Genomic DNA, 10,624 nt, shown 5'->3' with positions numbered 1-10,624 from the left:
GATAATGAATCTGTGCACTTGCGGAATCGTAACATTGACTGGAAAAAGACTTTTAGCTGGCAAGGAGGGTGAGAAAAGCCTAAGAACTGCGGAAAAAAGGGACTCCTACTTCTTTTCTACACACAACAAAGAGAGAAGACAAACATCAGTGCCCAAAAAATAGAGGAAAGGTCTCTGGCGAAGGCCCTCTAACGCTTAAGTCTGTATCTCAACCGAACAGAAAAATGGAGAGATTAATAGTGAAAGTTCGCGGGTATATGAGACTATTGTAAAAGCGTACCTTTCCAATATATCACCTCTATAATCTCCGCAATCATAAGATGATAGAGAATGTCGGGTATCAGAAACTATTGAGTAAGGAAATATGTATAGTTAGGGAGGTATATAATCACCGTTCGAGGATAATTAATTGTATTCTCCAATAATTATGATACGTGACAAATTACAGAAACTGCGAAGCATCGAACCACCGGCTGATAAATAAATGAAATGGAGGACAAATAATTGAACGGGAAAATAATAATGGATAGAAACAAAATAAACGTGCAACTTCAAAAACAATTAGGATATATTTGATAATGGGTAATATAATCAAATATAATATAATTAAACGCGGCAACTTCAAAAACAATTGAAATGGAAGGACCATTTACTGATAAATAATTAACATGGGAAAAACGTGAGATCACTTACTGATAAAGAATTGAAAAAGGAAACAACTTCTACCAATAATGTAGACCAAAGACCGCCGACAATTAACAAGATAAGACTTATAAAATCCCATATTGATATAAAAAAAGTATAAAATCCCATATTAATTAATCTTATGCTCTAATAATTATGATACGTGACAAATTACAGAAACTGCCCACCGGTTGATAAATAAATGAAGTGGAGGACGAATAATTGAACTGGAAAATAATAATGGAAAGAAACAAAATAAACGTCAATGTTGTGAATAATAAAAATAATTAATTAAACTAGATAAGTCTGGAATGGCCGATCCGATTTTACAGGAGTTTTTTTTAGAAAATGATTTGTATGAAATCCGTCCACATGGGATGACATGTCGGCATATTTAGCCTATAAATATTGCTTCAGCTTCTTGCAATTTGGTATCGAGAAAAAGAGGGGTACAAAGTTTAGAAGGAGATAGTGAGAGTATTTAATTTGCTTCTATACATCATAATTAATGGCCTCCTCTTCAGTTATTGTTTTCCTGAAAGATGAGAAGCTCCGGCAGCTCGCCGAGCTAATTCGCAACCACGAAGTTTACAACTTATACCACATAACTTTCCAAAACTTAGGGGACCAACTCGAATACCTCAGGATGAGCAACAATAACATGACAACCGTTCACACACTCCTGGACAACTGCAATGCGATAGTGATCAGGTACAAGGACGACGCTGTTCGCCGGCCCATCGCCGAACAGATTCTTGCCTATACAGAGCACTGCCTCAACAACGCACTTCAGCTCATTAGGAACTACACACTGCGAAGGAGCTATCTCGACAAAATGACGGATCACCAACTGCAACTCTTCCAAGCGCTGGAGGAGTTGGACACTTCGAGTGGAGATGCTGTGGTTGATTTCACCGAATCCATTCAGGAACACGACCGATTGGTCATGAGCTACATGAGGTTGAATCTCAACCCTCATGCTTCAGCAGAATTCTCAAGATATCTCAGGAACGTCGGCATTGGCTTTGACGAACTAGTTCGAAGGTGAGGTTAATTAATTAGACATATATATATCTTTAATTCAATTTAATTTGTATTGTATGTATGCAGTTACCAAACTAGGCTTGGGTATACGGGACGGTTTGAGGACTTGGAAATAGAGCAAAAGCTAGAGGTATATGCCGCAATAATTGAGGCATCGGGACGGCTAAGTGTGTTATTGGGCGAGCAGGGGAAGGGAGACGACACAGTGAAGGCTTCGTCAATAACATATCAAAGGAAGAGACCGAATTATGGTTCGGCAGCCATGTTCCTGATAGATGTGGGACAGATAATCTGGGACGTGTATTCGTCGGACCACCCAATCACGACGGCTACGAGAGAGGCCTTAGTTCTGGCAGCAGAAACAGGTGGAGCAGCTTTGGGAAAGCTTGTGGGAGTTGCTATAGCGACTCAGTTAACTGGTCAAGCAGCTACTACGTTGTTCGTCACGGCCGTCGGACTAATCGGAGGATTTGTGGGAGGTTTTATTCTTGGAGCCGTTGCTGGCTTCTTGTTCGATCGGATTTTCAGCTCCGGTGGGGCAGCCGTCCTTCCGACTGATGGCTTTATTCTCTATGTTGCTGCCATGCCTAATGGCCACCACTTGGCCAAACAAATTGCCCATATTTAAGTTAATAATCAATACCACCAGACGAGTTAAGTAAATAAATAAATCTGTTTTTATATAAATGATACGCTGGTGGTGAAATAAAAATAAATATTCAGTGAGAGGAATAAAAATTCCCATGTATCTTGAGTTGAGTCATGAGTGTGTAATCCAAAGGCTCTACTGCCTGAGCTTTTGGGAAAATATTGTAATATTGCATTTCAAATATATATTAGTTTTCATCTCTAAAAGTATACAATTTCTCTCTCAACTCTATAGTTTTAATTAGCACCCAATTACCTATTATGATGTTTCATACGGTGCATGGTGAGGGCCTCCCGAGAGAATGGGGATTGATAGTTAAGGTGATGTGGCTGGTTAATAATTAATGTGACGTGATTGTTAAAATTAAAGCAATTGGCCCAAAGTCGATACCAATCACACCATCAATATTTCATTGGCAGTTTCTCTCAACTAGATCATCACCCCTAGGAAAGAAATCCACAAAGTGCATGGAGTTATAATCAAATCTCAACCGGGCCACCACTCCTCGAGAAAAATGCTCACAGTTGGAGCATTCAACACTACACTATAATGATCAAATCTGAATTTTGATGAATGACAAATAGATTAAAGTTAGACTTGTTGTTGATCTAATCTTATTACCAAGTGTATACAAGATTGACTAACTTGATAGGTCAAGAGGACCCGACACCAGGCAAGGAGTCCAGTCAGTATATGTGATTCTCGATTGGCGAAATCTAGATGTGAAATTCTGGTAGGACGAAGTCCGAATGTGCGATTCCGATAGGAGATTGGGATGTTCGATTCTTGGTTGGCGAAGTCAAGATGTGCAATTCCGACAGGAAGATCTGGTGAGTCAAATTGGATGTTGAGAAGGTAACTCAACACTTGGTAAGTGAAAGTAGAGTAACTAAGTGAGGACGCGCCCCGATTGAGGGAACAATAGGTGTCGGTTCAATTTAGAAACCTAAATTGAGACCTTGACTAGATCCTGGTCTAGAAGACATGGTCTAAGTTATAAATTAATCCTATCATTATTGTGCTAAGCTTATTTTGTAGGTTTTTATTTGCTGTGTTGGACAAACACGTTTTGCAGGGCAAAAGGAGCAAAAATTACCTCGGGTGAATAAGACTCAAAGCACCTTCCATTCGACGGAAGGCGCCTTTAGTACTGTTTATGAAAGGCACCTTTTGTGCTATGGAAGGCGCCTTCTATCGGATAAAATCTGACTTCATCGACGATAAGGATCAACACTTTTTGGGATAAACTTTTATCTGCGGAAGGCGCCTTCAACCCTATGGAAGGCACCCTCCACACCTTATAAAAGTGTTGATCGACCAAGCATTCAAGATCTTCTAATACAAGCTTCTATGCGTCTGATTGACATTCCGATTGCTCCAACTTCTTGATGTTGCCCTGCTATGACTCTGCTACGCCCGACAAACGCTGAGCAGCTGTCCAACACCGAGCACGATTCAGTCATCTTTGAAAGTGTTGGGTAACGAGTTTTAGTATTGTACTTAATTATTGCAAAAGGAAAAGTGTAGCGTGTTACGCATTGTCATATTTCTTTTTATACTTGATCTCCTCTTTCGATGGTTCCAAAAGAGGTTATTAGTGGTAGGGCTGTAAATGAACCAAGCGTTCGTGAACAAGTTTGGTGTTCAGCTTAGTAAAAGCTTGTTTATGTTCGTTCAATATACATAAGATTAATTAAACAAACAAACTTGAACAGCTCGTTAAACTAAATAAACAAGCTTGAACACATATGTGTTCAATTCGTTAACGTTCGTGAACAATGTTCATGAACAATGTTCACGAATCATATTCATTAATAAAACTCTTTCCAACATGCTAAATAAATAATAAAATAAATAAATAAATAAATAAATTTAAATTATCAAGCTCAATAATCAATCAAACAACTAAAAGTTTCAAATAATTAAATAAGCTTGAATTGAGAGTTTGATAACATCTAAACGAACCAAGCTCAAACCAAGCTCAAGCCAAGCTCGAACCAAGCTCAAGCAAAGCTTAAATTGAGAGATTGATAACATCTAAACGAACCAAACTCAAGTCAAGCTTTAAACAAGTTCAAGCCCATAAAAAATAAACAAAGCCAAGCTTGAACACTCATTTCAAAAGCTTGATTCATTTTAAGCTCGGCTTGGTTACCTTATCAAACAAGCTTGAACACCCCAAAGCTCGGCTCGGGTCGGCTCGTTTACAGCCCTAATTAGTGGATTATCCCTCGATAGGTCCGCGGGACCTAGGTGTCATGCCCCGAGGGAGACCCTGTCAGAAGAAATTTCGTCAGCATCTCCCCTATACAGGTGACAATCTGAAACTTTACTACATCATCTAGATACCTCGGCTAACACGACCGGAACATAACAATAAAAATAAGCAATCACCACGCAGTTTAATAGTAAAACTAACTAATGCAACAATAAAGAAAAATCATCTCAAAAATCCTACTCAACTACACTCATAAAGCTCAAATCCGATATCCTACTCCACTACACTCATAAAACACAAATCACAACGAACCCACCTCTTCTGCCATCCAGGCAGGCATATAGCAAAAACACATATAAATAAAACTCATCAACAATAAAGATAACACAATATCCATAAAGCAAAACCAACATAAGTCCAAAACATAGACAACTATATAATAAGAAAAGAACAATAAAATGGTCCATATGAAAATCCTCGAAATCTAGAGGGGACTAGCAACTGGAACTCCTCTGGACAGCCTCAACCTGAAAATAGTAAATATCCACGGGGTGAGTCAACTCCTCAGCTGGTAACTACTGATATGCATAATAAAAAAATATAACAAATAGCACTAATCATGCGTACAGTCTCCTGATATAAGAAGGATAAATGCAACTGAAATAAATAGGAGAACAACTGTACTAACCAGGACCTGGTGTATAGATAATAAACCGAGAGGTATAGGAATCCTGTATGCATGTCAAACAAATGCATCCATCCAATATGCAACATACAAGTGCAGCAAACACAAGCAATAAATGCATCAATGCGTATAATGCTAATGGCATATCCTGGTCACCCCTACTGCAGTCAACCATCTCACACACGATGGTGAGACCGAGTGGGTAGGGCTGTGACAACCGTGCACTCTGCCATCACTTCTCCTGATGAGTGACTGAGTGGACGAGATACTGTCGGAGTACACCTATCCTCCTACCCCAAATCATAAGTGGGGGAGCTCAATGCTCTCATCTCCCTGAGCAAGTCCAGTGGAGGGATCTCTGTCCTGCTACAACGCTGCGTCACACTACCCATGAGTGGACCAATGGAGCCCTTGATAGAGCACCTACTGCAACACACCCTACCTGATAAAAACCACTAACCTATAAGTGGTTGTGTGTGCAGATCCATGTAACTGGAGATGTGCTCAACAATAATGGAGCCAACTATCGCACAGCATGCAACCATGTGAGATGGTGCATGACACTAAGCATGGAAATATCCTGAACCTATCCATCTCTACATAATGTGTACCATAGGACAATGAATCAAATCAGAGGTCTAGGTACATAGATCAGATAAGGTATAGAAACCTATGTCCTGAACATAATAAAACATGGTTATGTCACTACCCCTATAAACATGTATAATCAGGTAGGTACTAACATGAAGTGCATAACAAGTAAACAAAACAAGCATGTAACAGGTATCGGGTAGTGACCAACCGATGCAGATAAGAAACATAATCATTACTATTTGTTAAAAATACTACTATGCATATCAAATTACAAATCTAAAAAAGATAAGTCAAAGTACCCGCCTCCAATAAGAGGATCGTATCAGAAATAGATCCCTCGTCGAGACACCGTCTCGAATCAAAGTCCTGTGATATCAAACAAAATGTCTAGTTTAGCTAATTCTATCATACAACAATTAGTCAAACTAAATTCTAATCCAATTAAGGAGTTCTAAATTGGATCCAACTAATCAATCCAACACAACTAACGAACCCTAATTAGATAAAATCAATGGGTCAACTAGGGTTAGTTTCCTTAACCCTAGTCAACCCACTATTTGATTACATTAAAAATCTACACATGAACCTAAGTTAACAATTATTGCTAACTCGATTAGAAATCAAATTACCAAATATATATAACTCCTACACCTCACCTCAATTCACAGCCAGATGGTTGCTACCGGAGAAGGGTTGTCCGCTACTGGAACTCAAGGTAAGCAGTTGTCGGAACCCTGTGGCTTCTGTGGAAGCAATCACAAACAAATGTTCAAATCTTCAGAACAGCAAGAGTCAAAAGAGAAAGGTGATTGAGGTTGGCTTACCCTTGAATCAGTAGTTCCCTCTTTGGCGACTGTTTCCAACTGTGATTGGTACCGACTAGGGCTACACTGGAAATGATGACAAGAAGAATTGAGGAAGAAGGCTTGTTTGCCGACGCTAGGGCAGAGAAGTTGTCTGCTTGATCGGCGCTGCTCGGGTCGAGAGACGGCAGCGGCGTCGGCAGGGCACAGTGACGGTAGCCGATCAAATCTAGGGCGGAGGACCACAGGTGCTAGTGTGAGGCGTCGTCGCTAGAGCACGGACCGGCAGTGGCTTGCGCATTGCCGGCGCTTGGGCAAAGGGGCGGAAGAGGACTGGCTTTGGGAGGAAGAAGGAGAAGAGAAGGGGAAAGAGGAAGAAGATGGCTTTAATCGCGGGCGTGCGACGATTTTTTTTTGCGGCGCCGGTTGGGAAGGAGGAGACGACGTCGAGGAGGTTAGGGCATGTGGGTGGTTCGACGGGGGAGAAAGAAAAAAAGAATAAAGGAAAAAAGAAAATAAAAAGGAAAAGAAACACAACTTTTCCTCGCTTAAAAGGGGTAACATAAACAGGCTTTCCCGGGTCCTAGTTTTTATCCCCGTAATCGAAGTCATACGATCTTCGAAAAATTTCTAAAAATTCTGAAAAATGCCCTTATGATTATTCGCCCTTTTTCGGTATTTTACACTAGGTCTTGGAGTAGGAGTCACCAAAGGCTCCGAACCAAGGGAAATTGTTTGCATTCTTACCCTTTTCTATTTCTATGTTATTTCCGCTGCACTTACTTACTTTAATTTTAAAAGAAAAGAAAAGTTTTTGAAAATCACGTGATTCACCCCCCCTCCCCCTACGTGCGTCTCGATCCAACAAGTGGTATCATAACCCTATTAACTCTGAATTGGAGCAACCATCAATCAAACTAGGGGAATTTTTTTATTTCAGTTTTTCATATTTTATTTGAATTTGTAACATTTACCTTTTCAAATAAATCTTTATCGTTCGATTTTAACTCAAAGTTGGTACAACACCACTTGAGTCCTCGATTTTTATTTTTTACATCAAACTCTGCTAATACAAGACCAAGTCTTGGTACGTCTTTCTAGTTTTTTATTTCAGAAATCAATGGCCTAACCTGAGGGATTCAACATCGCTCGTCCCCTTCTCTTCAACAGAAACGACTTTCCGTATTGGAAGAAAAGAATGAAGGTTTACTTGAAGACAGACATCGAGCAATGGTTCACCATCCGACGAGGGTACCGTGCACCTATAGACGAAGCAACTAAAGTACCACTAGATCCAGAAAGATAGTGTCTAAAAGATAAGAAGAAATCCTAGATCGACTCAAAGGTATTGAACACGATCCAATGCGGACTTACAAAAGAAGAAATCAACCGAGTTGGCCCACACGAGAATGCAAACGAACTATGGGATAAGCTCATCGATTTACACGAAGGAACTAACAATGTAAAGCTAACTAAATGAGACCTACTTCTAAATTCCTTATTCAACATTAAAATGCAGGATGAAGAAATCGCAAGCCAGGTACATGCAAGGATCAAGGATATCCTCAACACCCTGCACATGATGGGACATCAACTCGAGAATTGTGACATTATCAGGTACACTATGAACTCATTCCCTTAAACCTCACTATGAGCATCAATGGTAGATGCCTATAAAGTTTCGAGAAACCTTTCAAAATTAAAACTAGATGAATTATTTTATGAATTAGAGTTGCTTGAACAAACTAACGCCACAAAGGTCAAGAAAGGAATTGCCTTTCTTGCAGGTACCTCGAAGGGAGCTAAATCCGAGGTAGAAACTAAGTCTGACTTAGAATCAAATAAAGAAGAGAAACTAGTGAACATGGTAAGGAAGATGTTCACTAGACGCAAGAAAACTTCACTAGACGCTACATGAAGAAGATGTCTAAGTCTGCATCTAACAACTCAAAGGCGAGCATAACATACTACGGCTGCAACAAGAATGGGCACTTCAAACATGAATGTCTGAACGAAGACAAGATCAAGAAGACAAAGAAAAATAAAGCACTCAAGGCAACATGGGACTAGTCTTCATTGGAAGGATCAGAAGTAAATGAATCAAAGCAAACTAGCTACCTCACGCTGATGGCAACCAGAGGTGAATCAGATCAAGAAGAATCTGAATACAAGTCAAGCAATGGATCCGCATCCGGAACCAACTGGGGTAACATTTAATTATACCATAATTTTTTTAAAATTATTTCTTGCTTAAACAAAAAATTAATAAAAACTAAGGAACTCATTAAACTCGTCCTTAATGAAAATATCATCCTTAAGGAACAACTGAGCTCAGCCTCCTTAATTGACGAAGTTCAAAATAGAAATTCAACTCAATCTACAAATCTTGAGGAAGAAAAATCTGTCTTGAAATGTCAAGTTCAAGAGTTAAAGGAATAGTTGGAAATGTTTACCTTAGGATCCAAGTATCTAAACATGATACTTGGATCCCAAAGAACTATGTACAATAAATCCGGACTTGGATACAAGTCTAACTCTACATTTAAATTATTTCTATCCTTAACTCAAAATAAAAAAATTAACTAAAACTTGGGTTCCGGAGATGTGCCTAACAACGCAAGTAGGACTTAATCAATACTATGTACCAAAAAATAAAATTCACTACCTAAATCAAAATAAACCAAATAACTCACCCTTAATCTCAAAAATTAAATCTTCAAAACTGAATTCAAACCTAAAGAATAAAATAAAAAATAAACTTAAATTAAATAAAAATAAAATTAATCTAAATTCAAATTATAACTAAGCCTATTATAACTTATTCAATCTAAAAGCTTGAGAGGTGGTGCACTGGCTCCGATGGACGGTTCCCTGACTACGAGAAGACCCTTGGATGAATAGAAAAAGCTCCTCTGAGATCATGTGCACACTCAAACGATCTGACAAAAGTGTTAGTGACCAAAACCCGGGGTGGGGATCCCTGGCAAGGCCCTTCGATGCTCAAGTTAATACAGATTCGATCAAGTGGAGGAAGCAAAAGAAGAACAGTGGAGTGAGTTATTGTGCATAATTAGGGTTTCGATGCAAATGTTTGCGTACCTTACCAACGTAAAGGATCCCCTTTTTTATATCACCTCAGATAACTTATATCATCGTGAGGTAGTCCCCAGGTTCCAGAGTTTGTTAGGTGATGGAAAGAAGTACAGCTTGGAACCGGTGCAATAATTATTTAAGGAATCTTTTACTTATCCATAGATGTGCCTTTTTTGTCGTTTATACATCTCGCCATTACTGAGGTTTATTAAAGAAATATGTTGTCATCATTATCCCACTTGTGAGCATCCTGCTAACATCCGAAGAAGGCTCCACAAGAATATTCCTCAATAAGTTATGATAAGTTGTTAGAATGCTATCACACGTTATCTACTAAGTATATCTCAGTCGGTTGTTAAGCCCGACTGCATTCATGCTTCCCTTTGTGTCATTCTGCTTTGTAACGTATCAAATTCTATATAAACCTGCTCAAAAACCTAGTCTGATACATTAAGCCAAATATCAATTAAGTATTAGTGGTATGAAATCAAACCTCTTTAAACTTAACTGGGTTTTGTATTAGTGGTATGAAATCAAGAACCTTTTCCTACTTTGATTAGTGTATGTAACTGTCTGGTTCGTAAAACACTTCAGTTAATCTGGATCCCTTCATTGAGCACAATGATGTTGATCTCTGGGAAGCGTTAGAGAGAGCTCATCTAAAAGATGTGATTCATTGGGGCTCGATGCAGAGGTATAGTTCATCTTATTCTTACAATATGCATTGTCATCTTTTGTAATTGTTGGATGCTTTTGTAAAGCATAATTTTTTCATTGGCATGTACTAAACCCTTGTTACAAGTGTTGTGGTCGTTCAGGCTTGTACATATAAGCGATAGTTCTTGAATTCCTTT

General features: G+C 39.0%; 1 protein-coding gene across 1 annotated transcript; it reads left to right on the top strand.

Annotated features, from left to right (window-relative positions):
- The first annotated feature begins 1,118 nt into the window (after window positions 1–1,118).
- Window positions 1,119–2,583, top strand: LOC122035192. Its single transcript, XM_042594595.1, has 2 exons — window positions 1,119–1,728; window positions 1,795–2,583. Exons 1-2 carry the CDS (start codon window positions 1,193–1,195, stop codon window positions 2,354–2,356), a joined length of 1,098 nt encoding a protein of 365 aa, XP_042450529.1. The 5' UTR covers window positions 1,119–1,192; the 3' UTR covers window positions 2,357–2,583.
- Window positions 2,584–10,624: the final 8,041 nt, after the last annotated feature.

Source organism: Zingiber officinale, chromosome 11B, assembly GCF_018446385.1.
Source record: "Zingiber officinale cultivar Zhangliang chromosome 11B, Zo_v1.1, whole genome shotgun sequence".
Classification (NCBI taxonomy): Eukaryota; Viridiplantae; Streptophyta; class Magnoliopsida; order Zingiberales; family Zingiberaceae; genus Zingiber; species Zingiber officinale.
This window is presented reverse-complemented; position numbering and strand designations above follow the sequence as displayed.

Excerpts from the sequence above, each read along its gene's own strand:
- LOC122035192 (XM_042594595.1), top strand. The coding sequence starts at position 1,193 with ATGGCCTCCTCTTCAGTTATTGTTTTCCTGAAAGATGAGAAGCTCCGG. Across the intron at positions 1,729-1,794 it reads TTTGACGAACTAGTTCGAAG|TTACCAAACTAGGCTTGGGT; the intron begins GTGAGGTTAATT and ends GTATGTATGCAG.